Source organism: Chelonia mydas, chromosome 10 (genome assembly GCF_015237465.2).
Source record: "Chelonia mydas isolate rCheMyd1 chromosome 10, rCheMyd1.pri.v2, whole genome shotgun sequence".
NCBI lineage: Eukaryota > Metazoa > Chordata > Testudines > Cheloniidae > Chelonia > Chelonia mydas.
In genome coordinates this window covers 48819914-48835281 of record NC_051250.2, presented here as the reverse complement: position 1 = coordinate 48835281, position 15368 = coordinate 48819914, and the positions used below count along the sequence as shown (strand labels likewise).

Sequence of the window (15368 nt, the reverse complement as noted above, 5' to 3'; positions counted from 1 at the left end):
CTTCATAGTGCATCATCTGCACCAATCACAATCACCTCCTAGCATTACAAGCACTGCACTCCCAAGCATAGCAAAAAATATTACAGGTTTTCAGCTTCAAATTGCTGCCTCAAAGCATCCCTGATCCTTATGGCCCCGTGTTGTGCCCCTCTAATAACCTTTGTCTCTGGCTGTTCAAATTCAGCCTCCAGGCGCTGACCTCCGCACTCCAGCCCTGAGTGAAGCTTTCACCCTTCTTTTCACAAATATTATGGAGCATACAGCACGCGGCTATACGCACAGGAATATTGTCATCGGCCAGGTCCAGCCTACCATATAGGCAATGCCAGCAGGCCTTTAAATGGCCAGAAGCACACTCAACAGTCATTCTTGCACTTTCTCAGGCTGTTGTTGAACCATCCTTGCTGCTGTCAAGGTGCCCCATGTATGGTTTCATAAACCATGGCACTAAGGGGAAGGCAGGGTCTCCCAGGATCACAGTGGGCATTTCAACTTCCCCTGCGGTGATCTGGTCTGGGAAGAAAGTCCCTGCCTGCAGCTTCCTGAACCAGCCAGTGTTCCAAAAGACGCGTGCGTCATGTACCTTTCCAGACCAGCCTGCGTTAATGTCCGTGAAACGCCCATGGTGATCCACAAGCGCCAGGAGAACGATTGAGAAATACCCCTTCCAATTAATGTACTCAGTGGCTAGGTGGTCTGGTGTCAGAATTGGAATACATGTACACCTATCGCTCCTCCACAGTTAGGGAAGCCCATCTGTGCAAAGCCATCCACAATATCACACACGTTGCCCAGAGTCACAGTCTTTCGGAGCAGGATGCGATTAATGGCCCTGCACACGTCTGTCAACACAAGACCAACGGTCAACTTTCCCACCCAAACTGGTTAGCAACCGATCGGTAGCAGTCTGGAGTAGCCAGCTTCCACAGTGCAATCGCCATGCACTTCTCCAATGGCAGGGCAGCTCTCATTCTTATGTCCTTGCACCGCAGGGCTGAGGAGAGCTCATCACACAGTCCCATGAATGTGGGTTTCCTCATCCAAAAGTTCTGCAGCCACTGCTCGTCATCCCAGACGTGCATGACAATGTGATCCCACCACTCAGTGCTTGTTTCCCGAGCCCAAAAGTGGCATTCCACTGTGGTCAGCACCTCCGTGAATGCCACAAGCAATCTCATGCCGTAGCTATTACGCATGGCAAGATCAATGTCGAACTGCTCTTGCCTTTGTTGTTTAAGAAATAACTCCACTGCCACTTGTGACGTGTTAGTGAGAGCGAGCAGCATATTGGTCCACAGTGCGGGATCCATTCCTGCAGACCGAAGAGGCAGAGCAGAGCGTACAGTACACAAACCGTTGAAAGATGGCGCCAAATGCGGACGGAAGCACAGGGATGGTTGGGACACGAAGCAATGCATCACGGAGCATTGGGACAGGACCCAGGATGCCCCACGACCCCCTCCGCCTTCCCACAACTCTTAGCGGCAGAAGAGGAAGAGATGCTCTGGTGGGATAGCTGCGCAGAGTGCATCACTCCAAATACCACTGCAAGTGCCACAAGTGTGAACACGCTATTGTGCAGGCAGCTGACAGTGTGAACACATAACAGTGGTTTCCCTTCAGTGCTCTCTGAGCAACGCTGTAACTGCCAGCGCTGAACTCTGTCAGTGTGGACATACCCTAAAACTCTGCACAATTACAGTACAAACTAAACAACGACGTAGTTTGTGACAAGGCAGGCAAAATCTTACTAAGACTCAAATGTAACTATCAACATTTTATGATATAGTTTGATACTCTTAAAAATGCTTCTAATATATATGTAAAATTAAATAAAAAAATATATTAAAAGAATTTTAAGGTTACAAAGTCAAGCATTCAAAAAAGTTAGGAAATGTCAAACTTAAGGTTTCCTGAGCAACCTTGATCTAGCCCCCTTGTGAGTATACATTAAGATAAAGACTTTAATTACATGATCACATACTATATTTTTCAGAAGACCCCTGCTTCATTCAAGGCAAAGCAGGAATGGTGTTCACTGAATGGGCAGCTATTCAATATTTCTTCTTATCCTCTTCATACAATGCAGAGCCCAAGGCCTAATTTATCACACATCAGCCAAACCCTGAACTGAATATATAAATCACTAAATTTCTCATGGGCTTTTCTATGGTGCGCTCAACAAAGTACCTGAGTGGTCACAGACATTAATGGATCTGTCTTCACACCACTATCACAAGGTGGCATTATTAGCCCCACTTTACAGATGGAGAATAGAGGGACAGAGACATTCAGGTCAAAACTCACAAAAACTTAAAGGAAACCTGCACAACGCCTTAAACAAAAATAAGCCTCGGAGCTTAAATTCGTAACTTTGTTATAATGAACCTTAAATTCAGTGTCGTTATTAGGCCCATCATTGTCTAACCATCTATAACCCACTAACTCTCCTTTATCTTACGGCGGCAGAGGTGCTAACTGCCACCTATCTCTCCCAAACCTGAGGAAGAGCAGTGGGTAAACTCAAAAGCTTGTCTTTTTCACCAGCTGAAGTTGGTCCAATAAAAGATATTACCTCACACACCTTGTCTCTCTAATATCCTGAGACCAACACGGCTACAACACTAAAAACATCCACTAATTTTGGGTGCCGAAATTGAGATGCCCAGGGCCTGATTTTTCGCTGTACTTAGCATTTGTATGGCACTTTTTACAGTAAGTTCAAAGCACAGCTCCAGTCAACTTCAAATTGCAGTTGTGAGCACTCAGCACTTCTGCAAGTCTTGTCCCAGGTGTCTCAAGTTCAGCAACTAGAAAATTAGGAACAACAAATTAATGGCAACTTATAAAAAATTTGGTTAAAGTGATTTGCCAAGCATTGCATAGGAACTCTGGCAGAACTGGGAGGGCAGTGTGAGAGCCTGAGTGAGTGCCTGATTGGCTGCTAGCCTGCAAGGGGCGGGCATTAGGGCTGTCTGTTTGTTTGTGTCAGGGAAGCCTGGCTGTTTAAAAATAGCCAGAGCTTCGCGAACCAGCTGAGCAGCGGGGGACAGCAGAGCAGCTCACAGCAGGAGTTTGCCTGGAAGTTAGCCTGGAGTGAGCCCAGTGAGGCTTACATCTTGCAAACTGCTCTGAGGAAGCTCACAGTAGGAAGGTGATATGGAAGGGGGGGGTTCAGCTGTTGTGACCTGCACTGGATGTGCCATGTTTGTCTTTCTTCCACAGGACAGAAGCGACTTTGTCTGTACAAAGTGCAAGCTGGTCTCCATATTGGAAAAGAAGATTGAAGGTCTGGAGCAACAGATAACGACCCTGCGTTGCATACGAGAAACCGAGGATTTTCTGGACAAAACTCAGGATAGGCTTCTAGGGGCACAAAGCTCTAAAGATATAGAGCAGGTTGCACAGAGGAGCCAAGAGGCCAGTGAAGAAGCTTGGCAACATGTGACCTCCAGAGGAAGAAAGCGGAATGTCCGGGTTCCAGTAACACAGACACAGGTAACTAACCGCTTTCATGTTCTCTCCACAGGTACCATTGCGGAGAGTGGACCAGATGATATGTCTGGGGGGAGAAAGCAGAAGGAGACTCCGCTGGTTGGAAGGCATGAGATGCGATGTCCTGAGCTTGGGGGTTCCACGACCACCACTCCCAAGAGGAGGAGGCGGGTGGTGGTGGTCGGGAACTCTCTCCTCCGGGGGACTGAGTCATCTATCTGCCGCCCTGACCGGGAAAACCGAGAAGTCTGCTGCTTCCCAGGGGCTAAGATTCGCGATGTGACGGAGAGACTGCCGAGACTCATCAAGCCCTCGGATCGCTACCCCTTCCTGCTTCTCCACGTGGGCACCAATGATACTGCCAAGAATGACCTTGAGCGGATCACTGCGGACTACGTGGCTCTGGGAAGAAGGATAAAGGAGTTTGAAGCGCAAGTGGTGTTCTCGTCCATCCTCCCCGTGGAAGGAAAAGGCCTGGGTAGGGACCGTCGAATCGTGGAAGTCAACGAATGGCTACGCAGGTGGTGTCGGAGAGAAGGCTTTGGATTCTTTGACCATGGGATGGTGTTCCATGAAGGAGGAGGAGTGCTGGGCAGAGACGGGCTCCATCTTACGAAGAGAGGAAAGAGCATCTTTGCCAGCAGGCTGGCTAACCTAGTGAGGAGGGCTTTAAACTAGGTTCACCGGGGGAAGGAGACCAAAGCCCTGAGGTAAGTGGGAAAGCGGGATACCGGGAGGAAGCACAGGCAGGAATGTCTGTGAGGGGAGGGCTCCTGCCTCATACAGGGAATGAGGGGCGATCAACAGGTTATCTCAAGTGCTTATATACGAATGCACAAAGCCTTGGAAACAAGCAGGGAGAACTGGAGGTCCTGGTGATGTCAAGGAACTATGACGTGATCGGAATAACAGAGACTTGGTGGGATAACTCACATGACTGGAGTACTGTCATGGATGGTTATAAACTGTTCAGGAAGGACAGGCAGGGCAGAAAAGGTGGGGGAGTAGCACTGTATGTAAGGGAGCAGTATGACTGCTCAGAGCTCCGGTACGAAACTGTAGAAAAACCTGAGTGTCTCTGGATTAAGTTTAGAAGTGTGTGCAACAAGAGTGATGTAGTGGTGGGAGTCTGCTATAGACCACCGGACCAGGGGGATGAGGTAGATGAGGCTTTCTTCCGGCAGCTCACGGAAGCTACTAGATCGCATGCCCTGATTCTCATGGGTGACTTTAATTTTCCTGATATCTGCTGGGAGAGCAATACAGCGGTGCATAGACAATCCAGGAAGTTTTTGGAAAGCGTAGGGGACAATTTCCTGGCGCAAGTGCTAGAGGAGCCAACTAGGGGGGGCGCTTTTCTTGACCTGCTGCTCACAAACCGGGTAGAATTAGTGGGGGAAGCAAAAGTGCATGGGAATCTGGGAGGCAGTGACCATGAGTTGGTTGAGTTCAGGATCCTGACGCAGGGAAGAAAGGTAAGCAGCAGGATACGGACCCTGGACTTCAGGAAAGCAGACTTCGACTCCCTCAGGGAACGGATGGGTAGGATCCCCTGGGGGACTAACATGAAGGGGAAAGGAGTCCAGGAGAGCTGGCTGTATTTCAAGGAATCCCTGTTGAGGTTACAGGGACAAACCATCCCGATGAGTCGAAAGAATAGTAAATATGGCAGGCGACCAGCTTGGCTTAACAATGAAATCCTAGCGGATCTTAAACATAAAAAAGAAGCTTACAAGAAGTGGAAGGTTGGACATATGACCAGGGAAGAGTATAAAAATATTGCTCGGGCATGTAGGAATGATATCAGGAGGGCCAAATCGCACCTGGAGCTGCAGCTAGCAAGAGATGTCAAGAGTAACAAGAAGGATTTCTTCAGGTATGTTGGCAACAAGAAGAAAGCCAAGGAAAGTGTGGGCCCCTTAATGAATGAGGGAGGCAACCTAGTGACAGAGGATGTGGAAAAAGCTAATGTACTCAATGCTTTTTTTGCCTCTGTCTTCACGAACAAGGTCAGCTCCCAGACTGCTGTGCTGGGCATCACAAAATGGGGAAGAGATGGCCAGCCCTCTGTGGAGATAGAGGTGGTTAGGGACTATTTAGAAAAGCTGGACGTGCACAAGTCCATGGGGCCGGACGAGTTGCATCCGAGAGTGCTGAAGGAATTGGCGGCTGTGATTGCAGAGCCATTGGCCATTATCTTTGAAAACTCGTGGCGAACGGGGGAAGTCCCAGATGACTGGAAAAAGGCTAATGTAGTGCCAATCTTTAAAAAAGGGAAGAAGGAGGATCCTGGGAACTACAGGCCAGTCAGCCTCACCTCAGTCCCTGGAAAAATCATGGAGCAGGTCCTCAAAGAATCAATCCTGAAGCACTTGCATGAGAGGAAAGTGATCAGGAACAGCCAGCATGGATTCACCAAGGGAAGGTCATGCCTGACTAATCTAATCGCCTTTTATGATGAGATTACTGGTTCTGTGGATGAAGGGAAAGCAGTGGATGTATTGTTTCTTGACTTTAGCAAAGCTTTTGACACGGTCTCCCACAGTATTCTTGTCAGCAAGTTAAGGAAGTATGGCCTGGATGAATGCACTATAAGGTGGGTAGAAAGTTGGCTAGATTGTCGGGCTCAACGGGTAGTGATCAATGGCTCCATGTCTAGTTGGCAGCCGGTGTCAAGTGGAGCGCCCCAGGGGTCGGTCCTGGGGCCGGTTTTGTTCAATATCTTCATAAATGATCTGGAGGATGGTGTGGATTGCACTCTCAGCAAATTTGCGGATGATACTAAACTGGGAGGAGTGGTAGATACGCTGGAGGGGAGGGATAGGATACAGAAGGACCTAGACAAATTGGAGGATTGGGCCAAAAGAAATCTGATGAGGTTCAATAAGGATAAGTGCAGGGTCCTGCACTTAGGACGGAAGAATCCAATGCACCGCTACAGACTAGGGACCGAATGGCTAGGCAGCAGTTCTGCGGAAAAGGACCTAGGGGTGACAGTGGATGACAAGCTGGATATGAGTCAGCAGTGTGCCCTTGTTGCCAAAAAGGCCAATGGCATTTTGGGATGTATAAGTAGGGGCATAGCGAGCAGATCGAGGGACGTGATCGTTCCCCTCTATTCGACATTGGTGAGGCCTCATCTGGAGTACTGTGTCCAGTTTTGGGCCCCACACTACAAGAAGGATGTGGATAAATTGGAGAGAGTCCAGCGAAGGGCAACAAAAATGATTAGGGGTCTAGAACACATGACTTATGAGGAGAGGCTGAGGGAGCTGGGATTGTTTAGTCTACAGAAGAGAAGAATGAGGGGGGATTTGATAGCTGCTTTCAACTACCTGAAAGGGGGTTCCAAAGAGGATGGCTCTAGACTGTTCTCAATGGTAGCAGATGACAGAACAAGGAGTAATGGTCTCAAGTTGCAGTGGGGGAGGTTTAGATTGGATATTAGGAAAAACTTTTTCACTAAGAGGGTGGTGAAACACTGGAATGCGTTACCTAGGGAGGTGGTAGAATCTCCTTCCTTAGAGGTTTTTAAGGTCAGGCTTGACAAAGCCCTGGCTGGGATGATTTAACTGGGACTTGGTCCTGCTTCGAGCAGGGGGTTGGACTAGATGACCTTCTGAGGTCCCTTCCAACCCTGATATTCTATGATTCTAAGTAGGGATAGAATTTTCAGCCAAGTGACACTATATTTTTTCTACCTGCAGTCCCCAACTGCATTCACTGTACACCTTCCAAATTGAAATTGTATGGCAATCTTAATTCTGGCATTTACTGACTTTTGAGTTCTTGACTTTGCAATCTGAATGTTCCTTTACTGTAGATTTTTTAAATGTCATTTCCTAATTTTTTTTAAAAAGCAAACTAAAAAAAAAATCCACCATGTGGAATCATATTGACCCCCTATGTGGTCATCAGCAGTGTTCGCACCTTTAATCCACAGCCCAGACTTCTACAATGTGAGCTGAGTAATTGGTAATAGTAGTCTGTTAGCCTTTATGAAGACTAGCCAGTAGAGCAGGGGTTCCCAAACTTGATTCACGGTTTGTTCAGGCTAAGCCCCTGACAGGCCATGAGACGCTTTGTTTACCTGAGCGTCCACAGGTACGGCCTCTCACAGTTCCCAGTGGCCACGGTTCACCGTTCCCAGCCAATGGGAGCTGCGAGCAGCCATACCTACGGACACTCTGGTAAACAAAGCGTCTTGCAGCCCGCCAGGGGCTTACCCTGAACAAGCCGTGAACCAAGTTTGGGAACCCCTGCACTAGCAGGTTTCACATCTATTTGCTCCAGGAAAGGAATGCTGAGATTCAAGAATTCTGGTTTCAATTCCAGGTTCAATAGGGGACGGTGCTGTAGTGGCTATTAAAAAACAAACAAAAAACTATCCCTCTCCTCCCTCTGCAGCCCATCTGTCTCCTCTGTTTCTACCCACTATCACCTGTGCTCCTGTCTCTGTACATTCTGCTCCTATTCTCCATGTGCTGTTTTGCTATCACCACTCAGAACATAATAGAGAAATGGCTGCTTGATACAGTACTAAGGGACCTCCTTCCCTTTCCGCACTCAGGACACATCTACACTATAAACTTAAGTAGACCTATGTTAGGTCAACTTACAGCCACTGCAATAATTACTGTGGTGGTTGACACCCACACTACCCTCCTTTTGTCAGAGGTGCGCATCCTCACCAGGAGCACTTCCACTGATTTAAGGCCGGGGTGGGGGGAAGAAGGGCTGAGAGTTGCAAACAAACTACAATATTTATTTTTGGTCAAGAAAAATCTTAAAACACTGTTGAACTGCATGAGTGACTTACCATCATGTTATAACTCTCTGCTACATCAACAGTCTCACTTATCACATTTTTGGCTGACCCCATGGAGTTTTCATACCTGTGTTAAAATAAATGTAACTAGTCATTAACTTTATTTTATGCCATATATATATTTAAAAAACTATGTTCTAACTTTAATGCTACACATAAATATTTCATCATCTTTGAAAGAGTTAGAAAATGAACTAGCATTTACATCATGCATGCCAGTTTAAATCTACAGGTACAACTAAATGCCTTATCAAAAGTTTAAAAGGATTTTTTATTAAAAGATAGCTAAACATCTGGCAGAAAAATCAAAGGGTTAACAGAGGGAATCCATAGCAAAGTTTAAATCTCCATGCAGATATATTAGTAATGCCATGAAGTATATCTAAATTGATTCAAATCAACTGTATTGGGAAATATGTTCCTAATATAACAGGAAAATACAAATGATGGGAATCTAAAACCTTTTTAGAAGAGGTAATATTGAGGTCCAGGACTTCCCATCTGCCTCATCAGAGGCATCTCAATTGAAATAAAGAGATCTAGGTTACAAATAAAACAGCAATTTCAAACTAGTCTACATCAGTTTTTTGTTTTTTCTTTTGGTTACGCTTCTAAGAAGGGTATGCCCTTTGTGTATTCCACAGTTTTGGAAAATAGCATATTATTCCTTTATGGCATGATCCTGCAGGGCTCTTTCATTCTTGCTGTCCCGCTAAAGTGAATGATTTACATCAGTGGTCTTTATAAAGCATTTATTTAAAAGGGCTTCCCTGAATTTCTTTACTTGCTTTAGGATGGTACACACATTATCTTTTAATAAATGAGGTTTTATTAAATATTTCTTAAAGCCAGCTTCACAGTAAATCTACATGTGCTTTCACTGTTTACACTGCGAAGAATCTTCGGCAGATTATGACAAAATCCAATTTTAGGTTTTTATTGTCATGATATTTAAAAGTTGTAAATGTATTTCCTCTATGTAGTCATATGATAATGACTCCCTCTATGATGTCAACAGATAAAATGCTAAATTTTCAAAACTGTCTCTTTGACAAGCACCTCCTCTGAAGCATCTGGTACTGACCACTGTTAGAGACAGGATTCTAAATTAGGGGCCTTGCGTCTGACCCAGTGCAACAATTCCTATGCATCACTGTTAAATGGCAGTACTGTACCTTTTTTTAAGCTACAGTTGTGCCATTCCCCTGCTGTCTGATTGGTACGTCAAACTTTCCACATCTTGAATCCCATGTTATGCTTGTATAAGTTTCAATGTATATACTGTATACTCAAACAGATATTTAAAACATGGGCAAGTCATGTAGGCTTTTAAAATAACCATCAGGTAACTGCTAGATTCTTTCTTTCATTTTACTCTCCATTATTTGAAATACATTCTTTTTAAAAAAATCTAGGGTTTTTTCCCCTGTGCTGATTTTATTTTTGTGATTCGGAAAACACTGAAACAATCTGCCTCTGTCTGAGGATAAGTGAAATTAGCATGGTTGTTTTTGTTTAAAAAAAAACAAACACTTGATTTGTCAAAATAAAATGTGCTTGTGCATCAACATTATTTAAAAGATCAGCACATGTCAGAAGCATGACACCCACAATAACATGGAGCAACACAGAGAAATAAAAAATATGGCAAAACAAGGGATGAAGAAGGGGAAGGAACCCTCAACACTGTAAGTATTCAGAAAATGCCTTTACACCTTAAAGTAAGTTAGGCTGAAGATAATCCCCCCCCACCCCATCCCCCATATCAAATTTAAAAAATTTAAATTAGATGAAATTTGGGCCTTTGGAAATTTTACAATACTGTGTCGCTTTAAATTTTGGCAATCACTTAAGGACAAGAGACCCTGATATCAAGAACCTATAACAGCAGTTTCCAATCACTGCCATGTACATCAGTATCTATTATGCTGTACTGCCCATTTCATAGAATCATAGAACTGAAAGGGACCTCGAGAGGTCATCTAGTCCAGTCCCCTGCACTCAAGGCAGGATTAAGTATTACCAGACCATCCCTGACAGGTGTTTGTCCAACCTGCTCTTAAAAATCCCCAATGATGGAGATTCCACAATCCCCCTAGGCAATTTATTCCAGTGCTTAACCACCCTGAAAGTTAGGAAGTTTTTCCTAATGTCCAACGTAAAATGCCCTTGCTGCAATTTAAGCCCGTTGCTTCTTGTCCTATCCTCAGAGGTTAAGAAGAACAATTTTTCTCCCTCTTCCTTGTAACAACCTTTTATATACTTGAAAACTGTTATGTCCCCTCTCAATCTTCTCTTCTCCAGACTAAACAAACCAAAATTTTTCAGTCTTCCCTCATAGGTCATGTTTTCTAAACCTTTAATCATTTTTATTGCTCTTCTCTGGACTCTCTCCAATTTGTCCACAACCTTCCTGAAATGTGGCATCCAGAACTGGACAGAATACTCCAGTTGAGGCCTAATTAGCGCAGAATAGAGCGGAAGAATTACTTCTCATGTCTTGCTTATAATACTCCTGCTAATACATCCCAGAATGATGTTTGTTGGTTTTTTTTTTGCAACAGCGTTACACTGTTGACTAATATTTAGCTTGTGATCTAGTATGACCACCAGATCCCTTTCTGCAGTACTCCTTCCTAGGCAGTCATTTCCCATTTTGTATGTGTGCAACTGATTGTTCCTTCCTAAATAGAGTACTTTGCATTTGTCCTTATAGAATTTCATCCTATTTACTTCAGACCATTTCTCCAGTTTGTCCAGACCATTTTAAATTTTAATCCTATCCTCCAAAGTACTTGCAACCCCTCCCAGCTTGGTATCGTCCGCAAACTTTATAAGCTTACTCTCTATGCCATTATCTAAATCAGTGATGAAGATACAGCTACAGAAATTCTGTTCAATAACTCTTCTTGCTGTCCTCACCTATTAAAAAGTGACAGTATCAATTTAGAACCTAATCAGCTAAAGTTTTAAGTAGTTTCCAATAATACTCTTGCTCAAGTCCCTCCTGCCAGTTTTTGAGATTTTACAATCAAATTCTCCTTTCTCCCTTATCTGTGTGTAGGTCTTTCACAAAAACAAAAAGACGAGACATACGCAGAAACAGGGAAAATGACTACACATAAAATGCTATCAAATACATAAAGGAATCTTCCTCCTCTCTCTTTCATGAATAATAATCTCAGGTGTTCCTTGTAACTCTAGTAAGAAAAAAAACAGAAGTATTTATTTTAAATTTACTGCACCCCTTTAACTATAAGCCTCAGCTGGTAACGGTATGCCAGAACTGGTGTGCACTGAACCATCACAGAGTTTAGGCTGATCGCAAGCCTGGGACTTGGATCAACTCGTAAATTACAGCAGCTGTTCTAAAGATGTTCTTGGAGGGTTAGACTGAATTCCCACATGATCCTGTAAGAGTTCAGGGTGGCTCCAGACTGGAGCCTCCAGTCCTGCTTAACACCGCTAAAGTCTTCTGGTCGATAACTGGGTTCCAGCTGCCCTCTGAACAAGACTAATCACGTGTACCTGACGCCAGTGGTAGACAGTTAGATGCCGTTTGCGCAAGTGGGTAAATTATTTTTTCCGAAGCCCAAAACAACCGAGCAAAGTTCACTTCACGGTAAGTGCTAAGCAAAGGGGTCCCAAGCACAGAGCAGAGCTCTCTCTCCTCCACACTCAGGACCCCCCAACACAGCCCAGCCTCCAGCCATGCGAGGGACCGCTGCACGGGAGCGGGGCTTTGGGGAGGGTCCCTGGTAGAGGAAAAAGAACAGGAGTACTTGTGGCACCTTAGAGACTAACAAATTTATTTGAGCAAAAGCTTTCGTGAGCTACAGCTCACTTCATTGGATGCATTCACTGGAAAAACTGGTGGAGGAGTTTATAGAGCGGGCCCGCTTTCGGGGAAAGCCTCCCTTCCCCTCCCTGCGTACAGGGTCCCCACAGCAGCCTATGCGCGGCAGCCCCACGCACCCTCCCAGCAGCAGAGCCAGGTGTCAGGCTGTCAGCAACCCCTTGTCTGTCGGACCCCGCAGGTGCTGCCGCCAGCGCTGGGGAGGGAGGCCCATCCCCCGCGCCCCGCCCGCCGTGATGGAGAGAGGCAGCCGGCTCCGGCAGAGGAACCGGGCCGGCCAGCCGCCATCTTGTTATCCCCCCCGGGCTTAGCAAGCCGCCCCTCCCCTTTACTCCGCGGAGCGCAATAAGCGACCCACACTTACACTCTCCTCTTTGCTGCGTTGTCCCGCCTGCGCGCGTCCCGCCGAGCTGATGTCATCTCATCCCGCCAGCGGCCGGTGCAGAGTCAGCAAGGGCCTCCCGTCGCGGCTTGTCGGAACATGCCGGAGCCGCCTGCGCGTGCTCAGTACGAGCCGGCGAAGGCGCTGCCCTACGTCTGCCCGTAGTCCGTTGCTACCAGTACCTGCTTGAAGGGCGGGGGTAGGGGGGAGATGGTTAGGGTTTGTGCAGGAGGCAAAAGGAATCCAAAGCAGGGGAGGAGCAGATAGGCAGCACTGGGGACAAGATGCTGGAGATGCGGTTAAGAAAGGGCAAATGGACTCTGATGGAAGAGTGGCAGAGGAGGGAGGAACCCTGGCATAGAGAGGGGCAGGATAGATAAAAGGTACTAAAAATGGGTTGATCTGCTGTCACTGCCAGAATGGAGTGCAGGCTGTAGAGGGACTTGTGTGGTACATCTCAGCCCTTCCCTCCCTTCAACGCACACACTGTAGCCCAATGCCTAGATAATAATAATACCTAGCTCTTAAATAGTGCTTTTCATCTGTAGATTTCAAAGCAATAGACAAAGGAACTAAGCATTGCCACCCCCGTTTTATAGATGGGGAAACTGAGGCACAAGGAGGGGACATGACTTGCAGCTCTCCTCAGTCAGAAATGATGTATTGCGTACACCGGGTTTTTAGGCCTCGGGTGTGATCTCGCACCTATAGGAGTGACAGAATCTTCCACTTTCCCCATCCGTGAGGAAACTGAAGGCAAGGAAAATCAGTGAAATGTATTTGTATTAATTCATGCATAATAATAATAAGGTTTATTATCACTAAGTACCATGTAGTTGTCTCAGAGTGTCACACAGCACCAGTGTGGTAGTGTGGGGACACAAAAGAGTGACAATAAAATACTGTTTTAAATGCACTCTCCATATCCCATGGCCACGTGTGTCCTCCACGTTGCCACAACTGACAACAGCCATGTCTGTATGCTCCCATTCTGCCATGCCTGAGCACAGTCGTGTCTATTTGCCTTTCCTATTGCAATGCCTGAGCATGGCCATGTCTGTCCACTCCCGCATTGCCATACCTGAGCACACCCATGAACTACATCTGTATGCTCTCTCTGCCCTTGCCCTCAACTGTCATGTCTGCTTTCCCTGTGTCATGTGTACTTCTTGTACACAGTAGATTGCAAGGCTGCCTGCTACTAGCAGGTCAGGCTTCTGTACCGGATTTGGACTGACTCCAGAACTTCCATCAGGGAGATACTAAGAGATGTATTCTCTTTCAGACACTTTAATGCACTGCCAGGTACAGCTGTTACCAGCTCAAGTAAGCTATGTCACACACAATCCCACCTTGTGGTTCAACATTATAATATGGTTTTACCATTCCATCATGCCACTCAACCATGCCTTCTTACAGCCACATCTGTTCATTGCCCCCTTACAGACCTTTGCACAGCCATGCTACCATGTCCCCAGCACAGTGATGTCTGTGCGTTCCTCCCCTCCCCGCCACACCTGAGCATAGTTATGTCTTTACACTACACCATTGTCATGCCTGACATGCCACATCTGCATGCTTCCCTCCGCCATGCCTCAGTGCAGTCACAGCTGTGTGTTATCACTACTGCCACACCTGGGTGTGGCCACATATGTGCACTGTCCCCAATACCCTACAACTGTAAACAACCATGTTTCTGTGTTCTTCCTCATCCCCTCTGCCACACCCCAAAATGGCTGTGTTTTGTATGCTGCCACATCTCAGTTCATCTGCCTCTCTACACTCCTCCCTAGTATCTTGCCTGAGCATGTGATACCGAATGCTACCATTCTGATTTGATATATAGTACCAGTATCTGATATCAAATCAGAATGGTGGTAGTGTATAACCAGTTCATCCAGGTGTAAATGGCTATACTAAGTGTAAAGCAGCGGAAAATCACGTCTGTAGTGTCTTAAATTTCAAAAACATTCTTGAATCCTTCGTAATGAAGGGTGTTATAAATCATTTAGAACGACACTCAGAATGCAATGTAAATGATACTCAGTAAATTATCACTATCTTGAAGTCCATATACTTCATATTTGAACAGTATAAGACTATGCTCTTTATAATTATCACAGAACTGTTGCTCAGTTTACATTATTCTGACAGTGAAATAATACAAAATTATATGCATAATAGAAAATAACAGAAAATCAAGGTACATTAATTGTTAGCTGAAAAGCAGCAAAATTAAAATTTAGAAATGTCAACCTTCTAGTAAAAAAAACCAGATAGAACAGACAATGTTACCTGTTTGAGGTTATTGTTAAGCATTCCATTGGCTTCGTTGCTGGGAATCTGCTGTCATGCTAACAATTAAATAGAAACAGATTCAGGTTTGCAAAGCACTCAGAGAACAAAAGAAACTATAGGTTAAACACAGTTATTAGAAAGCGGGGCAAAAAAAATCCAACACAGTCAAAAATCTGTTTGGAACACAACTTCCTAAAAAAAATTTCTTTGCAATTAAAAGAGCAGCTCCAAATAATGAAACCATAGGGTGGGGAAAATATGTCATTATTATAGTCCTAACTGATGGCATTGATGAAGGAAGCAGTAAAATCAAAGATTATTCAGATCAGAAATCTTACCTGCAGTGAACTGGTAGGTTCTGATATGAATATTAAAATGATTATCAGGCAAACTAAGCAGTAAAAATTTAGAGACCTTTATGAAGGACTGGTCCCTTGTAGATCCTAATCTGAGGGCACAGGTGTTTGATCAGAAAATTCCACTAATACAGAGGGCAAGAACTTTTTTTT

The 15368-nt window shown here is 45.3% G+C and overlaps 1 protein-coding gene across 13 annotated transcripts in view; it reads right to left on the bottom strand.

The window, feature by feature from the left end:
* SCAPER (S-phase cyclin A associated protein in the ER) overlaps positions 1 to 14910 on the bottom strand; it is a 356135-nt gene extending 341225 nt beyond the window's left edge. For 3 of the 13 annotated variants that reach the window (XM_043523920.1, XM_043523921.1, XM_043523927.1), the window contains exons 1-2: positions 12544 to 12720; positions 8315 to 8390 (exon numbers count right to left, since the gene is read on the bottom strand). In XM_043523920.1, the coding sequence (XP_043379855.1) occupies positions 8315 to 8390; positions 12544 to 12599 (132 nt within the window). In that variant the 5' untranslated portion in view covers positions 12600 to 12720. Of the gene's footprint in view, positions 1 to 8314; positions 8391 to 12543; positions 12744 to 14856 lie in introns of those variants that run through there. The other 10 variants (XM_043523922.1, XM_027830526.3, XM_027830528.3 and 7 more) reach the window with 6 other exon arrangements.
* Between the last annotated feature and the right edge of the window lie 458 nt (positions 14911 to 15368).